General features: G+C 33.9%; 3 protein-coding genes across 7 annotated transcripts; 1 reads left to right on the forward strand and 2 right to left on the reverse strand.

Moving 5' to 3' along the window:
* Nucleotides 1-1,569: 1,569 nt before the first annotated feature.
* Nucleotides 1,570-10,360, forward strand: LOC137812573 (chaperone protein ClpC, chloroplastic). Of its 2 annotated transcripts, none has more exons than XM_068614654.2 (10): nucleotides 1,570-1,728; nucleotides 2,118-2,699; nucleotides 3,072-3,187; nucleotides 3,299-3,424; nucleotides 6,874-7,059; nucleotides 7,240-7,455; nucleotides 8,104-8,321; nucleotides 8,454-8,529; nucleotides 8,614-8,703; nucleotides 8,954-10,360. In XM_068614654.2, exons 2-10 carry the CDS (start codon nucleotides 2,135-2,137, stop codon nucleotides 10,130-10,132), a joined length of 2,772 nt encoding a protein of 923 aa, XP_068470755.1. In that variant the 5' UTR covers nucleotides 1,570-1,728; nucleotides 2,118-2,134; the 3' UTR covers nucleotides 10,133-10,360. The 2 variants fall into 2 exon arrangements, with proteins under 2 accessions (XP_068470755.1, XP_090155173.1); XM_090299047.1 differs by having other exon boundaries at nucleotides 1,622-1,728; nucleotides 3,299-6,071.
* On the reverse strand, nucleotides 10,280-16,758 carry LOC137812574 (dual specificity protein phosphatase PHS1). Its single transcript, XM_068614655.1, has 11 exons — nucleotides 16,512-16,758; nucleotides 16,136-16,225; nucleotides 15,878-16,020; nucleotides 15,395-15,596; nucleotides 14,829-15,005; nucleotides 14,582-14,742; nucleotides 12,509-13,568; nucleotides 11,914-12,057; nucleotides 11,582-11,809; nucleotides 11,033-11,190; nucleotides 10,280-10,912 (listed from the first exon to the last, which is right to left on the reverse strand). The coding sequence occupies exons 1-11, from the start codon at nucleotides 16,530-16,532 to the stop codon at nucleotides 10,576-10,578; spliced, it is 2,721 nt and encodes a 906-aa protein (XP_068470756.1). The 5' UTR covers nucleotides 16,533-16,758; the 3' UTR covers nucleotides 10,280-10,575.
* Nucleotides 16,759-18,344: 1,586 nt separating this feature from the next.
* LOC137812575 (serine carboxypeptidase-like 45) lies at nucleotides 18,345-21,518 on the reverse strand. 4 transcript variants are annotated; one of them, XM_068614657.2, is made up of 10 exons: nucleotides 21,181-21,518; nucleotides 20,885-20,986; nucleotides 20,710-20,805; nucleotides 20,265-20,357; nucleotides 20,060-20,139; nucleotides 19,691-19,978; nucleotides 19,451-19,575; nucleotides 19,182-19,274; nucleotides 18,927-19,044; nucleotides 18,345-18,760 (listed from the first exon to the last, which is right to left on the reverse strand). In XM_068614657.2, the coding sequence occupies exons 1-10, from the start codon at nucleotides 21,434-21,436 to the stop codon at nucleotides 18,611-18,613; spliced, it is 1,401 nt and encodes a 466-aa protein (XP_068470758.1). In that variant the 5' UTR covers nucleotides 21,437-21,518; the 3' UTR covers nucleotides 18,345-18,610. The 4 variants fall into 4 exon arrangements, with proteins under 4 accessions (XP_068470758.1, XP_068470757.1, XP_090155174.1 ...); XM_068614656.2 differs by having other exon boundaries at nucleotides 19,182-19,280; XM_090299048.1 differs by having other exon boundaries at nucleotides 19,182-19,280; nucleotides 21,162-21,302.
* Nucleotides 21,519-23,752: the final 2,234 nt, after the last annotated feature.

Below are 23,752 nucleotides of genomic sequence, written 5' to 3' on the forward strand. Positions count from 1 at the left end.
TAGGATCAGAATATATATATATATATATATATATTATTTTTGCTAAAGTTTTAAGTATTTTATCTTGATTTATGTAAAAGCTTAAAATGTTAAGTTCAATTTAACACAAGATAAAAACACTAAAGTGATATCGATTAAATAAAAAATACTTCTAGTAAACAGAATTAGTCACTATCTTTAAATAAAAATACAATTAAATATTGAAAAATAATTTTTTTTCGCAAAAAAAATTATTGTACTTTTGATATTAAAAACTTTAAATATTCCACTTCTCCTTCCTTTTGGTTTATCAACTAAAAAAATAACAGGACAGGTAAAGTTGATTGAAAAAAAAAACAGAATTAAATTTATTTGAAGTGTTGTTGGAGTGGAGTTTCTTCTGTAAATATAGTTAGGAACTAAGATTTGAAATTGTTTTGTGTTGTGCAATAATTTAGGTTACCTTTTATCTTTTTCACATCTCACTTTCTTGTCAGTAATACCACGCAATAATAGATTTTTATTTTTAACTTCATTAATTGCAATAGCAATTTATGTATGACATTTTACAACTTTATCATTCAAATTATGTAGCAATTAGGATCTTTTTATTTTTCATATTGTTATATCTTTTATCCTCATGCGTTGTAACATCTGATATTTGTAAGGTTGTTACCACTTAATTAATTTAAACATTAATTATTTTGTAATTTTAAAGCAATAATATTTGTTATCTATATTTATAATGTAGGAGATTTTTTTTATAATGATGTTTTGGTGTACACATTTTGTTTTCAAATTTACCCTTCATAATATTAAAATATAATAAATTTGTTTTGTTTTTAAATGGTAAAATTGGAAATATTACTTCAATTGAATTTAAAAAAAAAATAGTTTTAAAATGAAATGTGGTTTGACGTACACTTATTATTTTTAGACAAAGGCTGATATAAGAAAACTATGAGAAAAATAATATGAAAAACATTTTAAAAATTTGGTGTTATTTGATATTCTTTATGCACAGTCTAAAGTGGAGGCAAATTCAATTATGGTGTTTTCTCATAACAAAAATATATTTTTCAATTTTTATGTGAAATATATTTCTCAAAAATCTTGATAAAAAAATATAAATAAAAAATAATAAATAAATTTTTTAATTTTTAAAATTAAAAAAACTATGAATGATATGTATTATTTGATTATTGTTATAATTTAATTAATGAAAATATTCGTTAATTATAATTTTATTTCTTTTAAATAATATGTAAAATAACATTTTGAATATTAATATTTATTTTTATTTAATATTTTTTTAAAAAAGAATTATATATAGATAATTTAGAATGATTCTCTTTTCACTAGTATAGGTATAGAAGCAATAGAAATAGAAAAATAAAGAATTTGAATAACTATGACTTATGGAAGGATTTGTTGGATTTATTTGAAAAGAATGGGTAAATTTGTTACGAAATAGAAAACTATTACTCTTTCAAAATAAAATGATAAAAAGTATATTATTATATATATATTTAAAATAATAAAATAAAATATTAAAGAATAAAATGGAAAATTAATTCCGTTTATATTGTTATAGAGAAGATCTCTCTTCTTTATATATAGGTATATGGATGTGAACAAAAGTAATGTACTTTAACAGGTGAGATAAACAAGCTTCGTGCGTGCAATCGAGAAACCACTGTTATCTTCGCCGCCCACCACGCCTTCTCTCTATATCCCTTCTTTTTCACTGTAATCTTCCCAATCTTACCCTTTTCATTTCATCTCTTCTTCTATTTTATTTCTCTGCAACGCTTCCGCTGAATTTATCATTTTTATTTTTCTTGTTTTGTGTCTGTAAAAGTTTGTTTCAATCAGGTATTGGAACTGTCAATTCTCTCATGTTCAGTTTTTCTTCGCTCATGGCTTAGCGACCTAGATGTTTGCTTACGTTATCGTAAATGATTAATTTTTATTTTGAAAAAGTGGCGCCCATGTGTTTGCGGAAATGTTTTGCTTGCCCATTTTTCTTATTCAATATGTTTTTACTAGGTGGTTTGATTTATGACATGCTTTTGTTTTTTTTTTTTTCATTTTTGGTTGTTTGAATCATTTTGTTACCATCTTGTGGATAAATGCAGGCAACAATATAGGAATAATGGCTAGGGTTTTGGCTCAGTCTATCGGTATGCCTGGCCTACTGAGTGGGCAAAGGCATGGGCAGCATAAGGGATCAGGAAAATCAAGAAGGTCTCTCAAAATGATGAGTAGCTTACAAATGCCTGCATTAAGAATGTCAAGTTTCTCTGGACTGCGTACTGTGAACAATTTGGATCTTCTTTCGAGATCTCGACGAAGTTTACCTTCTAAGATGTTGACTTCAACTTCTTCTCGTCGTGAAAGGGCTAAAAGATTCGTACCCAGAGCGATGTTTGAGCGTTTCACTGAGAAAGCAATCAAAGTAATTATGCTAGCCCAGGAGGAAGCTAGGCGGCTGGGACATAATTTTGTTGGAACAGAACAGATTTTATTAGGTCTTATCGGTGAAGGCACTGGCATTGCTGCCAAGGTGCTGAAGTCAATGGGAATTAACCTGAAGGATGCTCGTGTGGAAGTGGAAAAGATAATTGGAAGGGGCAGTGGATTTGTTGCAGTTGAGATTCCATTTACTCCCCGTGCAAAACGTGTTTTGGAACTCTCACTAGAGGAAGCTCGCCAACTTGGTAAATGCTGTTCTGTTCTGTTCTTCTGTGATTATTATTACTTTAATTACAATAAAAAAAAGATTTGTATTGCCTAGAATTTTCTTTCTTTTTCCAATCAGTCCATTTATCTAGTTTTCCAGTGTTTCTTTTGTCATTTATTCTATTAAAAAAGATATAAGTGATTCGGTATGGTTGTATTTATTGTTATGCCTTTATCTGTTTTAGTCGAGTAAACTTCATTCTAATCTAATTATTTATAATAATAAAAGAATAAATTAACAAAGAGGATTCGAAACCACCCATAACCACCCATCATAGAGAGATCCTGAACTAGATTCAGTTTTAAATGGACTCCAATCTGCATTTTAGCTCACTCCTTGAAATTTTTAGGTCACAATTATATTGGATCTGAGCACTTGCTTCTTGGTCTTCTACGAGAGGGTGAGGGTGTAGCAGCACGTGTTCTTGAAAATTTGGGTGCTGATCCAAACAATATTCGGTCTCAGGTTAGTATTGTATTATAATTTTTTTTTAACTTATTTATATCATATATGAAACATGTTTTTATCTATTTTATGTGTAAAATAATCATTATTGTATTCTCACTGGATGGACAGGTTATTCGCATGGTTGGTGAGGGTGCTGACAGTGTTGGTGCTACTGTTGGTCCTGGAAGTAGTAATAACAATAAGATGCCAACTTTGGAGGAGTATGGCACCAATTTGACTAAGCTAGCTGAAGAGGTAATTGTACTATATGATTCGGCGCAACTCATTCAATTATTTCTTTTGGCTATGTTCAATACCTTGGATTACCATTTTCTTCTTTTGAATACCTGTTTGATTATTTCAACCCCTCGGGTAATAAGGTCTGTCCAAATTGTCCCTATTTTATAAAAGGTAGAAAATTTCTTGTAAATCTAATTTATGTTTATCTTTATCTCAACTATATGTAATTTTGGGAATGGATTAGTTATCTTCTAACCAAATTCTTCTAAATCGTGCCAAAAAGTTTGTAATATTTCCCAACTCAACTTAATTAGTGAATCCACAAAGGATAAATTTCATGGATATTTGATACTATCCTCTATGGAAATACAAGAAGCCAATTTCACAAACATAGCTAGTTTTTTTAGTTTTTTCTGAAAATTTCCCCAATGATACTTGGTTTGCCACCAATTAGAGATACCAAGTTTTTTTTTATAGATTTGATACAAAAATTGAACCACTTTCAAAAGCACCATATAGGATGACATCGTTTGAACTAGTAGAGCTAAAAAATCAATTAGAAGAGTCAATTGAAAGACATTCAATTGTCCTAATATGTCTCTCTAGGGAGCTCCTGTTTTGTTAGTTAGAAAGAAAGATGAAAGCTCTAGGCTGTGTATAGATTACAATCAATTAAATGAGTTTACCATCAAGAATGAATATCTTTTCCACCTAAGGATAGAGGATATGATAGACCAATTGAGAGGAGCCTTTGTATCTTCCAAAATAGACATAAGGTTAGGATATCACTAGATTAGAGCAAAGGCAGAAGATGTACAAAAAGATGATTTTAGGACAACATATGGACATTATTAATATCAAGTGATGCCTTTTGGACCAATGCCACGATATAATTATTTTCATACATATAATTATTTTCGTACATATGACCATAAATAATAAGAGATTATGTTTTTGGAAATGTAAGAGACGAATGATGTGATGAATATTGTTTATGACTTATCAACACTAGCTAACCGACATGGTCACAGCAAATAATAACGTCACGCAAAGCTTCGAAACTAGTTTTTTACAATTTTTCAATTCTATGAATTCACATGCATTTTGATCAAACTTTTTGTATCCAAGCATATAATGTAATATAATATAATAAATAAAGTCACTTCCTTACTGTTGAGAAGAAATAATGCTCACCACCTGTGACATTATAATAATAATGAGAAGAAGGAATATTATTGCATTTGGGTTTCACGCTTACACTGTCATGACTCATGGCTACAGATCATAAGCTTCATCTCTAAATATATAAAAGAATAAGTAAACAACACTTAGACTACAGGAAGATGCCAAAGAAGCTTCTTCTTGGCACTACTTTTCATCCCAACGCGGACACTTTTACAATGTCAACCTTGTGTGTATTTAATTAACTGTCTCCTTTGAATCTAAAATTTCTAACTAGACTACTTCACATCATAAGTTTTCTTGACACACGTCACTCCTCTGACTTAAATAGTTTTCATAATTTAAAAAAAAAAGACATGAACATAAAAAAAGCAATTGAGAAAGGGTATTTCTTTATTAATTGTCATAGATAATATTTTTCTTGTAGAATATAAATTTATATATAGAATGTAGACTAGGCAGATAATATAGAATTTAGAGTAAAATTTTCAAGATTATTCTCTCTTAACAGTATGCAACGCTAAGTTATATCAAGTTGGGAGTTGGACAAACCATGTATGGAGTTGGAAGCTGGAGTGAAGGAGTGTTTGTTTGAGTGGGAGATGAATTAGGTAACCCACTCATGGATCAGCTGGAAGGAAAAGGACTGATAAAGGAAGGAGAGGATAGGTGGTTATGGAAGGAAGGAGAGTCTTCAAAATATACGATTAAGTCAGCTTATAGTACAATAAGGAAAGCAATAAATGGATAAAATAAGATGTTGTACGAGTATTTTTGGAAGGTCAAGCCTCTACCCTCAGGAGGTTGTTGCTTGGAGGGTGATACAAAAGAAAGTAGCAACGAAAGATAACCTCCCCTAAGGAGAGGAATGGTCTTAATTAGCTCTGTTTGTGTAATGTGTGAGGAGGAAGAGGAGACAACTAACCATCTATTTTTTACCTGTAGGATAGCTTGGCTAGTATGGTGTTTGTGCTGTAGGTGGATTGGTGAGATAATGGTTAATCATTGCAATGCAAGGTTTTCAACACCACAAAATAGAGTGTGTTGGTGTATGTGAGTTGCTATAATTGGTGAGATTTGGAAACAAAGGAATAGTGTTACGTGAGTGGTAGAGACCATCTTGAGATTTTTACGATGACACAATTAAAGGTATAGTCATGGATTACAAGGAGCCAGTAGTTGTATTTTCATATGCTGAGTGGTGTATGGAGCCTGTAACATGTCTGAAATCAGTGAAAAAGAACTAAGTGGTTATAGGAGGTACTCACTTGTAAAATTGTTGGTATTACTAACCTTTTTTTAGGTGCTGGTTTGGGAATGTTTAATTAGACTGTAGGGGTACAACAACTACTGGGAGGTGGCGCATTGGCTCTGTGATTGCTGAGAAACCTACCTAGAGCATGTGCCGTGAATGGAGGATTGACATCTATCAAGGTTGTTAGTTGCAGCAATGTAACCAAGCAGGGGCAAAGGAAGAAAGGTTAGTTATGCTGCTGGAAGTTTTCATTGCCGCAAGCTCTTGCACAGTTGGCAAAATATAGTAGGTGTCATCATGTACTCAAAGTGTGTTTTCGTGATTATGAGGAGAGTGTCACTGAAAGAGAAAGCTATTAATTAATGCAGCAAAAAGTGGAGGAATGAAGGATGAAGAATTTAGTATAACGAATGAATGATCCATCTAAAACTGGGATCATAAATACAAGAGCGCATTTTCTGGTGTAGTAGCTTAAATTTGTTTTTTTTTGGCAAGTTCTGGTGTTTAATGTATGTATATGTGTGTAAGGTTGGAACTCCTGAATAATGTGATTGTTGTTGGAGCAGGTTTTTTTGAGTTGGGTTATTATGGATAACTTTATATAGAATTGGAATTTTCTTAAAATACACTATTTATTTATTTATTTTTATTGCTGATAAAAAATAATGAAAATTAATATATATATATATATATATATTAATTAGTATTATTTGACTTAATATTTAGTACAATATATATTATTCTATTAGTATAGACCTAATATGTTTATTCTATGAAATTAATTTCTACATCTTCAGTTCAAACATTTAAATCATGTGGAATAATTATATTTCTCAATGTTCATCCTCTAGAAAAAATCCCATTGTTACTAGATTTCTTATGCCAATGGAAGATCAGCTTTCATTTTATCTTATGGTGTAGTTTTTTATTACTGATCTTTTCTCAACCTGAACGATAGGGAAAATTGTTTCATTCTATCTTGTGGTCTGGTTTTTTATTACTGACCTTTTCTCAACCTGAACTATAGGGAAAATTGGATCCTGTTGTTGGTAGACAACCACAAATTGAACGTGTCACTCAAATCTTGGGTCGTCGTACCAAAAATAATCCTTGTCTTATTGGAGAACCTGGGGTTGGGAAGACAGCTATTGCTGAAGGGCTTGCCCAAAGGATTGCAAATGGTGATGTTCCTGAAACCATAGAGGGGAAGAAGGTTAGTATATGGTCTATAAAATTGTATAAATGATTCATTCTAAAACAATGTCTTATTTCTTCTATTGAGTTCGGAGCATGTTAACTGCAGATGTGTTTTTGACTAATGTTTTGGATTTTGGGTGTTTATACACTTCTGGGGAGTTCTGAATGATATGAAACCTTGTTCTGCATGATATAGGTTATAACCCTTGATATGGGTCTACTGGTAGCTGGAACTAAATATCGTGGAGAATTTGAGGAGAGATTGAAGAAACTGATGGAGGAAATCAAACAAAGTGATGAGATAATACTTTTTATTGATGAAGTACACACTCTAATTGGAGCTGGAGCAGCTGAGGGGGCAATTGATGCTGCAAACATACTAAAGCCTGCTCTTGCCAGAGGTGAACTGCAGGTAATATTTTCGCATCATGTTCAAAATGTATTGTCATTGATTTACACTTCAAAATCGATTTGTGTAATGTGTTGGGAGGATTGAGCCTATGTTTTCATTGATATTCGTCATTGAAACAAAAAATACAGAAGGATAAAAACACGTTACTTTTGCTACCTTTGCTGGTCAATAATCGTATATTTAGGTTATTTTTGCAGATATATCTTTTAGAGAAAAGAATTCATAGAGTATGTATTGTCATTTTAATTTTGACATCAAATTTGTTCAAGGAGAAAGAATTGAGTTTGTGTTGCCATTGAAACGTAAATGCTAAAGGATAAAATGACTTCTATTCTGTGTTGCGGACTCGTACATTGTGATAAATGATCACTTAGTTGAATTAAATAATGTCTATTTTTTAATATTTAGTTTTGGAATGTTTTTTATCTTAAAAAAAAAATCCTTTTGCTTGGTCAGCAGTTCAATGTTGGTTGAATAGTGTAAGAATTCAGAATAATATTTGTATTTGTAGACTGTTGAGAAATTTGAAGGCACTTAGTTAAGCTTATACTAAACTTACTGTGATGCTTTTAAGTTATTATTATATGCAGTTATTGTTGCTTAGTTCGAACTTGTACCTATTGTAAGGTGTGTGATTTTTTTATGCAGTGTATTGGAGCCACGACCCTGGATGAATATAGGAAGCACATTGAAAAGGATCCAGCACTGGAGAGGCGATTCCAGCCAGTTAAAGTGCCAGAGCCAACTGTAGATGAAACCATACAAATATTGAAAGGGCTTAGGGAACGCTACGAGATTCATCACAAACTCCAATACACAGATGATGCACTTGTAGCTGCTGCCCAGCTGTCACACCAGTATATTAGGTTTGTCATATTTAAACCCTCTGCATTTTTTTTGTTCATTTTGCTTCTGTTTATGTTGGACAGACAATTTTTTTTTTTATGTTGAATGTTAGGTATCTTCTAGCTTAAATAATTGAATTGAATCCCTTGCAGTGATCGATTTTTGCCCGACAAAGCTATAGATTTAATTGATGAAGCAGGTTCCCGTGTTCGGCTTCAACATGCGCAGGTATATTGTTTGTCAACCTTTCTCATAACCAGGACTTCTTTTGTCTGTTATAGAGCTAATTTTGCTAAATTTGCATACGTTTAGTTACCAGAAGAAGCAAGAGAGCTTGATAAGGAGGTCAGACAGATTGTAAAGGATAAAGAAGAAGCTGTTCGCAATCAAGACTTTGAAAAGGTAATGTGCCTTTACCCAAGATTGGACTTCGTTAACTAACAAATCCAATTAGACAATGTTACTTTAGTATTTCTAAAGTTGTTTTACCTTTGGTAAACTCAGAATGGAGGGTACCTCTTTCCCAGTAAAATAATTATAAAGTGACTTCTAAAACAATGCAGTGGTTTGTTCTTTGTTCAATTATGCTTGATTATTATATCTGCAAGTTATTGTGTATTAGTGTGCTGATGATTTATGAATTTTGTAATAGGCTGGAGGGCTACGAGATAAAGAAATGGATCTTAAGGCCCAAATATCCACACTTATAGAAAAAGGCAAGGAGATGAGCAAGGCAGAAATGGAGGCAGGAGATGGATGTCCCATGGTGACTGAAGTTGACATACAGCATATTGTCTCCTCCTGGACAGGTATTCCGGTAGAGAAAGTCTCAACTGACGAATCTGATCGCCTACTCAAGATGGAAGAGACTTTACACACACGAGTCATAGGTCAGGATGAAGCAGTAAAAGCAATTAGCCGGGCCATCCGACGAGCTAGGGTGGGATTGAAGAATCCTAATCGACCAATTGCCAGCTTCATCTTTTCTGGGCCAACTGGTGTGGGGAAGTCTGAATTGGCTAAAGCTTTGGCTGCATACTATTTTGGTTCTGAAGAAGCCATGATTAGGCTTGACATGAGTGAATTTATGGAAAGACACACAGTCTCCAAACTCATTGGTTCACCCCCTGGATATGTTGGTTACACCGAGGGTGGTCAACTGACTGAGGCAGTTCGGCGTCGTCCCTATACTGTTGTGCTATTTGACGAGATTGAGAAAGCCCATCCTGATGTATTTAACATGATGCTTCAGATCCTGGAAGATGGAAGACTAACAGATAGCAAGGGAAGAACTGTGGACTTCAAGAACACTCTTCTAATAATGACATCAAATGTTGGAAGCAGTGTGATTGAGAAAGGAGGACGTAAAATGGGATTTGACCTTAGTTATGATGAGAAGGATAGCAGTTACAATCGAATCAAGAGCTTGGTGACTGAGGAGCTGAAACAATACTTTAGGCCAGAATTCCTTAATCGGTTAGATGAAATGATTGTTTTCAGGCAACTCACCAAGCTGGAGGTAAAGGAGATAGCAGACATAATGTTGAAGGAGGTGTTTGAAAGACTAAAGGTCAAAGAGATTGATCTCTCAGTGACAGAAAAATTTAGGGAAAGGGTGGTTGAGGAAGGATATAATCCTAGTTATGGGGCTAGGCCTCTAAGAAGGGCCATCATGCGACTTTTGGAGGACAGTATGGCCGAGAAGATGCTTGCTAGAGAGATTAAAGAGGGTGACTCAGTTATAGTAGATGCCGATTCTGATGGTAATGTGATTGTGCTTAACGGTACTAGTGGTGTCCAGGAGTCACTATCAGAATCTCTTCCTGTGTAACGTGGTTGCCTTTACTAGAGTACTTTTTTTTTTCTTTAAAAGAAAAACATATTTAGTTTTAGTTGTCATTGGACATACTTTTAATTGAATGCTGGTAGTTTTAGTAGTCTCAGGCAAGTTTGCTCATAATCCATCAACACAGCAAGATTTGAGTGTGAATGAAAAGAAAGGTCTGTTGGTCTACTTTAGTGACCAATCTTTATTTATCGAAATGGAATTTTAAAGTTACATTTATGGTCTTACAGCTTAACCTAAAATAGTTGTATCACAACTAATGATCAATTATCAAATGTATGTTTTTTAATTACAAAGTACAAATCCTCCGAATGGGATATACATGATTCTAATTTATGAAACTTTGGTAAGAACTGCAGTCATATCTTAACCCGATTTACATATCTTAACCCGATTTAAAGTTTCTATTGATCTATTATTGGATGAGATTATCTTTGTGTGGGGCTGACACTCCCTCCACGGCTAATCTTCAAAGCTGTCAAAGCTTTCTGAATTTCCATAGTCATGGCGCTATCTACACTCCCAGAGGACAGTTTTCTATGTGATTTCTGCAGATGGAGCTTGAGTGAGCTGCTGCTTAGTCCAGCATTCTTCCCACATATTGGGCAAACTTTCATCATTGGTTTTCGCTGAAGCCATTCCATCGAAACCTTTCCATATAGTTTCTGATCCAATTCCAATAAGATCTTTGCAAAACCGTCGTTGGGTTGTGCTCGACAGTGAACTCGCTTCAAAGCTTGCCATGCTTCTGATAAAGTATACTCCCTGCACCATAAACAATCAGTTCAAAACTCGTTGCAACTGTCACTCACGAGCAGTAGTAATCAAAGAAAGAAAGTGAGGACAATATGTACTCTTACTCGTACAATTTTGAATTTTACTTACTTCCTGAGCATTAAGTATGCGAGGACCAATGTGACACTTCTGCTTTTCCCCTCAAAGCAGTGAACTAAAACTCTTTGACCAGTTTGTTCAACATAATCTATAAAATCACATGCTTCTTCAAATATGCTGCTGATGTTGTAATCATCACTGTCACATACCTGCTCAAAAGGAACCATGAACCAAATAAATATGAAGACATTCCTAAAACGAACGTAAATCAAAAGTAAATTTTAATAGAAAAAAATATTAAAAAAAGCACAACTAGAGTGCATCAAATCATATTGGATGACAAATTCTGCTATTTAGAAGCTATCAGCCAGAAGATATTAACAATTTAAAGAGAACTGCAAAGCAAAATCTACCCCATCGATTGCTCGAATCATCCTTTGTTAATAAGAAGGATTAGAAATATTTTGAGCAGGGTAGATTCTCAATCCAAAGGAGAGATATCACCACCCAAAAAATAAATCTTAGCAAATAAGACATTAGAGTAAAGGTAAAAAATAAGACATTAGAGTAAAGGTAAAAAATAAAGTAAATACGACTTACAGAGAAATTCTTATACACAAATAGATCATGATACTGAGTTTCTGACTGTCCAATTTCATTGGTACACAAACATAAAATATTTGTGATTCCCAAGTATTGCAGTGTATGAACAGATCTTGCAGCCAATGCTCCACCAATAAATAGACTACTCGTCACGGCTGAAGGTTTCTCAGTACTTGCAGCATCTGATATCAATCCAATTCTCTCGAGAATATGCTCAAGTCTAATCTGAAAGTTAAAAGGGTAATGCAACATGAACGGAAATGCTTCATAAATGAAAGGACTCTACTACTAGTGAATTTCAGATTTGAAAGCAATAAAGTGAAGATAACCTTAAGTTCATATGCGTCAATAACACAGTTATTATCACCCTCAAAAAATCCTGGATTGAAATTGTTCTCCTGACATAGTTTGATGGCGTCACTTTTAAGCATTTCATTCCATTGTTCCAATTCTTTACTGCATTCAGCATCAACCTGGAAAACATGATACAATTTAAAAAAAGTGGAAAGAAACAGCAAATTGCGTTGCTTTTAGTTTAGTCTTATATTCCTATTTGCCAGTCAACCCTCTGAGACACTGTATTATGTGAATATGAGATCAGCACATGCAGAGTGAGGAGTGGAGCTGTTGGTATGATTTGAAAACCCACATTTTGGTGGCAAATAACAAACGGTGCAAAATCTATGCTCTCACTTGTGGAAGAAACAGGAGCACATTGTTATAAACATTGTCCACATTGGTCAATTTTATGTCCAGACATATAGTCCTATACTTCTACATTTTAAAGCAATATGCCACGGACTGATTGTTTATGAACTATGCAATATGTAAATGGAAAAATTGCACAAAACAATGTGTTACTAAAAAAGCTGCACTGAAATCATGTGACTAGAAGATAAGGTTATGTTTTGTTATGAGATCGACCTTGGCAAATTTATGGAAGTCACGGAGCATAGTAGTCAAACGCAGACTACGAAGTGGTTCCCCATTTTTATAGAACTTTCCATGGCAAGTTTCTCTTGACGTAGGACTGGAATCTCTGTTGCCTGAAGATGATGCCTTTGAAGGAGTTCTCAGTGATTCTGAATCAATCAAATCATGATGGTTATCATTACCAAGCCTCCCCTTGCATGATGGAGAGGAACAATGCCCCCCAGATGCCAGTGAAGGTGAGTCAGGAACCACAGTATCTTCTTTGTCAAATTCTCCCAAAGATATTTTACTTGAAATGTTCATAAATTGTCGTAACAAAGTATCAAGTCTTTGGTGAAGTGTGAGTAGGAATATGTGAAATCCCTGCAGATCCCTGAGAGCAGCGCGGAAACCAGTACGGAACGCATGAACTACAGACATTACGTCATTATCAGTTTTATCCATGTCTTCTTGTGGAGGACATCCTAATTTCCCTCCAGTCACATCATATATCAGGTTTGAGGCAAATTCAGAACTATTGATTAACAACTCAATCAACTTAGGATAATTAACCTGATCATTTGCACGTTTTCCAGCAGGGGGTCGCCGAGGAACACAAGAATCAATGGCTACTATGCTAATGTCCGTAGACATTGATTCTTCAGATGTTTGACCTATAAGGTTCATGTCAAGAGATATTGGAAATTCTGTTATATCTGAAAGATCAGAGGATTGTGATATCAAGCCAGGATCGTGAGAATCGAGTCTGCATTCTACTGAAGTTGACCTTCTTTCTTTCTGAAGAGCCCATGTCATCTTTGGTTTATATCGGTCAATTGCAGAATCTACAGCGGCTTTTAGCACATCTGTATTTGCACAGATAATCTTTCCAGCCAACAACAAATTTGCTGGATTCCCACGCCATCTAAGGTCACGGCAAGGTAGCCTATCTTCATTTCTGATGACAAGGTCCAGCATCAGCACCCTGCCAAGAGCTTCAGACGTTCTCTCTGCACATCCCTTTGACTTGAATGCAGTAGAGCTTTCAAGCAAGGGTGAACCGTGTACATAACTGCAAGAAGATGGTGAATCTTCAGAAATAATAATCAAAATTTATTTTGTAGAACAAACAAGTGTTTTTCTCCATAATGAACAATGGCCGTCATTGACTCTAAGAATGTTTTCTCTTTCTGTAAATGCCATATTAACGAATTTCATTGTTTTCTTCAGAAACTAGTGACAACATAAGATGAGCCCATAAATTCTTTAGAATTAAAATATTTTCTTATTAGGGTAGCGACTATCAATGTATTGCTTACCATAAAAAATAGAAGAGAAAAAAGAATCAAAATGATTATTTCTTGGTGGTTCCCACTTGCCAAAATCATTTAGATTGAGATTGATAAGAAGATACCATTTCTCGGATGATTTCATACTTGCATTAACTACGTGACAGCACAGAAGCCACATAAGTCCAAGCATAAACAAACATAATTATACATGAAACAGAAAATCATCAAGTGGCAAACGTGGTAAAAATCAAGAGTCAATATTCTGTGTACATTTTTTTAGATGGGAATATTATGTATCTTCTTTCCTAAAAATGTCCATACCTTGATGCCAACAACACCTTCCTCTGTCCAGACACTAGGTTTTCTACCCAGGACATTTTGATGATTAGTATGGTAAAAAGGAATAATAGGGACAAAGAATTCAATCAGGAAGAATAAAATTTCATGGGTTTTCCACGTTTCCTACAAATGCTAGGATACATTTACTTCTATTTAGTATGCTTGAAAAGCTGGACAAATCAAGAATAACTTAAGTATCAATTGCTGTCACACATAGTGATGGGACTTTTGTATAAGGGAAAGAACAATAATCTATTTCAAAGATTTTCTATAGGTGTGTCAAGATCAATCAACCAGTTCAATACCAAGCTTATCAAAATTCAATGAACAACATCAGAAGCAGCACAGTTGCAATGTCTGCATTTAAACAGAGTTGTTGGAAATGACAAAGCAAGCAAAGGTATTCTGTGTTTCCATGTTAAACCTGAACTAATTAAAATCAGATGGATCATACCTCATAAAAAAGAGACACCGGCTGAGCTCAAGTGCTTCCAAAAGTTCAAAGCATGTCATCTCACCAATTTCATCACCCTCAGAACTTGCTGCTTCTCTAGCTTTTTCTGCAGCTTCCTTTATTTGTTGCCATTCAAAACTGGTATTGTGAATGACTCTACCCTGCATCTTCCAAAATTAGTAGAGGAGAATGAATATGGAAGAAGTATAGTCTACTACAAAGTTAAGCTTGCAGATGTTAGAACAACCTGTGGAGTTTGGACTCCCAACCACTTGGCAAATTCATAGCCAAGACGTTCAGACTGTGTTGCCATTCTTGATGGTGATACCTTTATAACTGCTGCTGCTTCTTTTGGACAAGTATCGGCATTCCCAGGGAAATTGAAAAAGGCAAAGAAGACAACTCCTCCAGAATTTACAGTTACCTATGTGCACACAACTGAGGAGACATTAATCCAGAAATTAAGAAAATACTGCAGCAAAACAATAACTATTCTTTATAGCTTATATAGCTAACTATTATCAACATGCTCATAACCACATTTTCTTAATCCATCATATCTGACTAACCAAAAACAAAATTATTTGATCAAGTATGTATAGTCATAAATATAAGGAGCACAGATAACAAATCCAAAAAGGATATCCATACACGAGGTGTGCATTGGCTTACATGAACAACTTATGTTAGCAATCCACGGCACACAAGTGGCATCTAAAATATCAACCTGTTTGGTATTTGATCCTCAAGAATTAGCCACAAAGTATTTAGTGTACTGGTGGTTGTACACAACAATTATAGAAAACAATTAACCTCGAGAGCTTTGTTCATCTCATCCTCAGATTGTTCATTGCTACTACTGTGTTCAGTGTGGTGTAGTGAAGAGAGCATGTCCCAAGAAAAAGAGCTTGACTCAATGTCCAACATTGCAGCCTTCCCAAGCCTCTCCCACAATCTAATTTCTGTCTGATCAAGGTGCAGCACCAATTTTGGATCCTCCAACCGTTCTATAACGCTGGCCACAAATGATGCGCATTAGCAACTGTCACAAACTTCACTTTTTAAACACGCCCTAACTTCTCACCACCCCAAAAGATAAAGAAAATAACAAAACTTAGATTAAGTTCCCTTGATATTTTTGGTGGCCTCTTCCATAAAAATTAAGAGTTTCACTTTGGTAATCAGCATAGTAAAGGTTTGCATTAAAAGTCAACACAGATTACCAACCAAAAACACCTACAGAATTGTTTCTAAATTTTACCAAAAAGATAACCCTCCAAAGTAACAATAACTAACCAAGAACTAGACGTCATGGTGATGGAAGTACGATGAGGGAAGCCAGTTGAACGATGTTTTGCAGTGCGTTTACGAACCAATTGGAGCCATTGCGTGAACTTAAACGCAGGCCCTGCAGTGATATCTCCCAACATATACAAAACCTGCATTACAAAAGTCCCCAAACTCAGGGCTCCTCATGATCGATCCATGCATTTGCACTTGCATTTTCAAATATCATAACGACACAAATGTAACACCCACAAGTCTATATCTTACCCGAGAAGTCACAGTGAGAGGCAATGGGGCCTCAATCTCAGCCTCAGATTCTTGATTTTCGAGTTCCAATTCCCTCTCTTGGCTTTTGCCCTGTAATGTCCACTCCCACATGCAAAATGTTAACAATATTCATGTGCAACACCAACAGACCCAATCATGGATCTACCCCCACCAATTAGAGCAGATCACAATCACAATGAAATGCAATGCAAAACATGCATGTGATGTAATCATGTAATGTAACTTAAGATCTAAAATAAAGCCATGATGAAGAATAGAAGCATTGCATCAAAAGGTGGTTCTAACTTTTATTTTCCAAAAAAATAAATGTTTGTATTGTTAATGAAGATGTTGTGTAGATGGAAGAGGCATTAACCTGGTTTCGCTGTTTTGCCATATGGTATTGGTATATGGTATTAAAAGATGGTTTTTGTGGAATGTAAAGTCAAATTAGAAGGGGAAAATTGTACCTGAATAGCAGGCAAAGTAATATCTTTTTTTAAGGAGAGAGAAATGGGAGGATTGTGAATTATGGTAATGATGATGGGCAGTTCATGTACATAGCTTTTTGAATTGAAACAAGACACAACACAACACAGTTAACAAAGTTGTTCTGCAACAACTTTGAATGATAAGAGCTAAAGGTCATAATTATTCCTTTGTGATAATTAAGGAATATAAAATTTGTGTCATTTATGTTTCCCTCCTATAACATGTATTTTCTATTATATTTATACTCTTTTAAATATTAATTAAATAACTTCTATAAAAAAGTATGATATCATAAAAAAATTAACGTTAAACCTTTTTTTCATATCAAATTAAAAATTTATAATTATATAAATATTAAAAAAATTATAAAAAATAAACAATTAGATAAGAATAAATATAAAAACAAGATGAGTAGAATATATATATTCAATTTAAAAAGTGTAACTACTCGTAATGATATTCACCATCAAAATCGAAATAAGTTTTAACAATTAATGTAATAATACATTATTTTAGCATAGAAAAAAAAACTAAATTATTTATTTTATATTTTGAAAAGTCCATTGATACTACCAGGTTATTAAAAAGATTATATAAGTTGCTTAATTGATGTCAATTATCAAATTTTCATTCTGTTTAATTATTTTAAATTTGAAAGAAGAAGGAATGTCCCTCATTTGAAAAACTAAATAGACAACATTTGAAAAATAAAATTAATGCTATTGAAATATATTATTGTTTGAAAAAATAACTAAATAAAAATAATTACGATAATTTATAAAATAAAATATCACACTGATAACAAGCCTAAAGATACATTTATTTGCAACTTCTTTCTAACTATGTGTACACAATACTCCAACAAACTTTCTTTAACAAGACAATGCAATCTTTTCTCTCAATTTTATTGGAAATAGGAAAAAAAAATACTTAGGCGATTTATACGTTAAGATAATTAATCTTTAACTATTATAATTTTTTTTCTTATTTTCTTTTGGATGTAGAAATAAAAATTCAAATTAAAGGACTAAAGAAGCCATCAATAGCAGCTATACCTATAAAGGATGAGAGACAGAAACAAGACAAGACACCCACTTTGCTGCTATCTCAGGATGCAACAACATCAAATTTGAATACTAAATTCATAGGTTTTACTTTTTTTTACATCTTTGTACGATAAAAGGGCATATAGATAGATCCCTAGTTTAGGGTCATCACCATGCTGAAGCTGTTTGACACTGTTAAGGGACATTATTCAACTATGGAAAGTTGGAAAGCTTCTTATCACATACAGGGGAGGCACCCCATTTTGTCTTCGTTCTTGAAAATCATACTGTTGCCTATGGACAAAGTAAAACACCAGTATGTGAATGTAACAAGTATGATTTAGACGTACACTTTTTGAAAAAATAAGAATTGCTTGGTTTGAATGATCATTCAAAAAAACATTTGTAAAATGAATTATTTGATAAAATAGTTGTACATTTTATTCAAAAAAAATAAAAATAGAATGATTTATCATGTTGAAAAACTATCAATATATGCTGTTACTTTTCTGAGTGATTATTGTTCATTATAAAGCAGAACAGCAGAAATTTGTTATATATACTACTGTTCCATTGTTGCACAAGATATCTAACGGGACAATGCTGATGTTTGCACAGAGGACAAAATCAACTTATACAGCAGGAATAGTTCCCTTTGAAAGCCAACAAAATTAGAAAAAAAAAACCATGCTGAATTCTCTTACTACATTTTTACAGAAGTTTTCTAAGCCAATGATCCATATTACATTCGACAGTCCAAAACAAGCACCCTATCATGGAAGTAAATTGGCATGTGACTCATATTTCCCCTCTCACCTTAAAATTTTCTTTTACCAACTTTTCTTTTGAAATAACAGTTGATTTAATAATGATATAGTACAAACTTAGGCTTACTTACAACCTCTCAACTAGATTAGAAAAAAAAAACTAAGTAGTGTCAGAAAATTTCAGGTAGAGGCCTATCTTCCAAGAATGACTTGAACAAAACAAACGATCTTTCAGGCTGTGAGAAAGGGGCTTCATGGGAGGCACCTCTGACAGTAGCAAATGAGAGGATACTGCCATAAACTTGAGTCCATCCACCAACCTAAACAAAAGATTTGCAAATTCTCATTAGTTCAGGACGTATGTATATTAAACAAGTTGGATTATATTTTATAGTGTTTTACTTCCATGAGAAATGTTTCCTACCATTGTTGTGCATGCATATATAACACGGTTTAAGCAAGATGTTAAGTTGTATTAGTATGTACCTGCTGGCCTTCAAACCATACTCTGTAGGGGACTGTTGTATTCAATCCTAGTTGTCTAGCCAGCTTTTGAACTAAGGTGCGGCTTCCAGTTAGTGGAATTACTGAATCTTGATCTCCACTGTAATAAAACAAAACAGGGTTATGTTAATTTGTACATGGTATTTGAAAAACATACATATGGACCTTCAAGTTCAAGTAACTGAAGTAAATACAATGAACATGGAGAAGGAAACATTTTAGGTCTAGTTGTTATACCTGTAAATTAAGACCCGAACTCCAGCTTTTATGAGTGATCCAACAACAGGAAGTGTAGGTTTCTCCAGGTTGAGCATATCATAGTCCAAAATGCTGTTGCTAACACACAATGTAACTATGCATGTTATTGTGATTGGTAATATTTTCAAAGTAATTTTACTATGATTACTTATCTTTCATGACCAATTAAGCAAATCCATTAGGGTGACCAACTAGCTTGATAAAGGATAAACTTTTTTTCCCATTTTGTTAAGTTTTGAAGAAATTACTTGCTGCAGACATCCCACTTTCGGACTCCAACAAGCTTGGCATGGAGCGCCTCTTGTACATCTTTCCGGTTCAAGTAATTAGTAACTTTGTCATCTACACATACATCTATGCTCTCATTTATTTTCTGTTTGGCAAGAGGTAATGAACAAGTCAATGTAAAAAAACAAAGTTGTTTGAAGTATAATAGCTAAAATCTGATATAGGAAACATCCACACAAGAAAACTGAGAGAAAACTGACTTGGCCTTGAGGACAAATAGCTTTGGATTGTGAAAGCACTGATGAAATGCAAACATCAAGGGTGACATCATATTTGTCCACAAACCTACTGGTTTCTCTGGCTACATGCCTCAAAACCTTTGAACAAACCGGCGAAATCGAGTCTCTATAGTATTCACTGACATACCGGGAATAATTACAACCTGTAGTAAACAATTTGTACGTTGAATCAGATATCAATCCGTGAGACCAGAAGAACTCGGCCCTTGAATTCAAGTCAGTGGCGTATTCTAGAACTGGATTACCCAACTGCAATAAAAGTATGCATTGTTAGAAATGTCCCAAGAAAGAAGCATGGTTGATAAATAAAATGGTGTGTATGTTACTTACGGCTATGCCTTTCAGATTGAATAACTTCTCCTTTTTGTTTATTTCAATCATGAGCTTTGCAAGTTGTGGAACATAATGCCCTGATGTTTTTCGATAAAGAAAAATGTGTAATAACAAATAATAGCGATTGTTACATGTGTAACTGGCATTTCGAAATTTGAGCTTTTCTAGAAATGATAACTGAACAGTGATGTGGTATGCATACCTGCATAGCTTTCACCTGCTAGAAACAAATCTCTGTTCCTGAATTGAGGGAACTTGTTGAACCAGCGTTGCAAGAATACAAGATTGTCCCTGGCTTGAGAAATCAAAATTACTGCTTCAGAAGACAGAAAGGAATAATAGCTATTTGTGTAATCAAGGACTGTGATGTTGAATCAAAACAATAGCATTCTAATGTAAGGACGAGGGATGAATAATCAAAGGGAGTTTATCATATCATGCAAAAGTTGTGTCGCATTTTTAGCACTAATTGCTGTTTTGTCTCAACTTTTTAAAAGCCTAAACATCATATGTAGTGTACGTGCCTTTTTTGACAGAAGATATGATTTAAAGAAGCTTTCTGAAGATGAGCTTATTTGTCTCAAAAGATTAAAAAAATAATAAAATGAACAAAGTTCCAAAGCAATTGATACTGGAAGATAGATTACCTGTTGTCTCATCATTCACAGTCTCATAGGAGGAGCCACCTTTAGCATAAGAGAACCCCACCCCAACTGGTGTCTCCAAATACAACATGTTTGTCTCTGCATTACAAAGTAACTCTTGTCATATTGGAGCAACTCTTGCACATATAATGGAATGATCAGTGCCTCAATGGAGTACCTCTGTTCCAACTGTACTCGTTTTTAATCAGAACTTCCCCATTTGGTCTAAAAGGTCCATTTTCAGAGAATGCACCCACTCCAAGAGAAGAACAGCCAGGTCCTGTACAAAACAGAAACTAGCTTATACATTTAAAGTCTTTCTAGGAAATTTTAAAAGCATATTCTGAAACTAAATGGTCTATATTCTATACTGATTATGCATATATTTTGTTTTTTATCTTAAGTCTTGAACTTATTTTGATTTTTCTGGTAGTGTTATATAAATATAGTTGTACCGAGTTAGAGATTGCAGACCTCCATTGAGCCAGAGAACAAGAGGCTTTGAAGCTGGATGAGTTTCTGATTCAACAAAATAGTAAAAGAGAGCTTTGTGTTTGAGGTCATCCACTGTAACATATCCTGAGAACTGTTGGAAGCCTGTGTTGGGTTGCCCGGGAAGCCGAACAATTCTATCTGCATGATTAGAGAGACAGAAAATCTCCAAGCAAAAGCTCAATTGAAGCAACACCACAGTCATTGCCATGGTTTTCCATGTGGGCAAGTTCTTCATTTTTCACAAAATGGAGAGAGTAGGACTAAGGCAGAGCAGTACCAGAAAGAGAGAGAGGTATGTGCTGGTTTTAAATTGGTACAATGTTACCGAGTGTTTACTGCATGAGGTTAATTGTGGGCCACTTAGTCATTGGGAGCTGCTTTTAAATTCATTCTATGATTACAGTTCCAGCTTTATTACATTTTTTTCCCTTGCAGGCTTGCTAGTAAACGGTGTTGAAAGTGATGTATGAGGGTTATAGATCTTAGTGCATCGAGTCTGTCTATACTATGAAGCAAAAATAAAGTTGTATACATTATTGGGCCTCAAAATACTAGAATAAGAGTCTGTTTATAAAGTTTGCTGCTATGAAAAAGAAATTAGCTATTGGAATGTGGGCTACCTTGATAATATTCCCTCTTGAGAATTACAGTGTGTGGATCTTCTTTTTAGACTTATAGTTCTACTTTTACCACACACCAACTCGTGTCCCTTTCATTCTTTAGAATGTGAGTTAAAATTACTAATGTACTATATTTTATGATTAGAAAAAAAAAAGTAACTCATTTTTCTGCATTCTGAGTCACCAGAGAATATGAGTACTTAGCACTTGGGGATATTGCAGGTTGTATGCAGAGAGATACACGGTTTGGTTTCGGTTTTCCCGAAAGATTGTTTGATTGATGAACTTTTCTTGATCAACAAGTACGGAAGCATGGAGATTCCAAGAAAAATTTAACAATCCTACTCTTGTAATTGACTACTATATTGTAGGATGTCAGAGAAGCTACAAAGAGTTTTGTGGTATATTTGAGGACTTAGTAATAGTGACCTTAATGATGAGATTTTCCTCAGGACCATACTGTTAGAAAATTATGAATGGATTTAAAATTCAAAGGAGAAATTAGCTGAGTCCTCCAACTTTGGTTATGGATTTTTCTTGATGTTGTTATTTGGGGATGAACTCGTTCCCTTTGACCAGTTATGAAAAGATTTTTCTTATTATGATAGGAAAACCTTTATTCTTTTCTTTTTCTTTTCTTCCAAACCTTTCTGTACTGCTGATACAAAGCAACTACCCTCCAACATATATCATTTCTTTTTTTCTTTTCATATACAAACTCACATGCTAGCCTATACGGAGCCATTTGTCCCCATCGTGCCAACTTTTTTACTGTTGAGGGGGCCTCCCTCAATTCATCAATTCACCAGCTGTGTTAGATCTGTATGCTAATGGTTTGGCAAACATGTGTTAAATCAGTGTTAAAACTGTGTTAAATCAGTGTTAAATCATCGGACCCTATATATCCAAGTACACTTAGACCTTAGGAAAAAAGAAGATGGTCTAATCATAATATAATTGTAACCAAGCCTACTCATTGAACCACTTATTTTCTAAGAAAGAAAGAAAAACACATAAGAAAATGCTATAAGCATTAGAACAAACAAGCTACAAAAAGACAAATATGATATACATATGGTGGGGGTTGTGTTATATATATATATATATATGCATGCAGCTCAAAGAACTGATAAAGGAGAAAAAAAATGGTCCCTACCTTGATAGCTTTTACAGAAGGCTTCAGATTTTTCATCATTAGCTGCACATAGTGTCAATGGTGTATGTGTATTGTCAACTTTCTATCAACTCTTAAACACAAAAATTCTGCTCCCACCTAACATCCATTCCATTCAATGTTCATTCTTCATGCTTAGGAAAATTTGTCTGACATATCAACATGTATATATATTGTAATAACGTAACGGTAGAAGTGTTTAGGAAGAGTTTTGGAGCATGATAATGTGTTGCATGTAGAGAAAGGACTGGTATTACTTTGTTCAATCTTTTGTTTTTCTAAGCATAAAAGATAGAGAGTGGAGAAAAAAGCTGATCCACTTTTAAATTTCCTTCTTTTTTATGATATGGTGTGCTATCACCTCCACCATCACAAGTCCCCAACTTTCAGAATCTATTAGGAACACAAACCAAAACCTTCAAAACAAAAGTAAGCATACTTAAATTAAGTTTTAAGTTTATGAACAAAAAATATTTACACTCTAAGTTTTATACTGTGTTAAAAACAATCAAAATAATTTATTTTTTTTTTAAAATTAAAATTAAGAAATGTTAAGGTGTTAACCACCCTTTTGATCGTGATATTATCTTGATATAAAAACATCTTAATAATTTAAAAAAGGATATATATATATATAAAATAAATTATTGCGGACTCTATATATACCATGTGAAACTTCTGGATTTACAACAAAACTTTCAATGTTTTTTATTTCGATTCCTCGATAGGATCATTGTGCTCCCTAGTTTATTTTTTG

The sequence above is a fragment of the Phaseolus vulgaris genome, chromosome 2 (assembly GCF_051622355.1).
Source record: "Phaseolus vulgaris cultivar YP4 chromosome 2, ASM5162235v1, whole genome shotgun sequence".
NCBI lineage: Eukaryota > Viridiplantae > Streptophyta > Magnoliopsida > Fabales > Fabaceae > Phaseolus > Phaseolus vulgaris.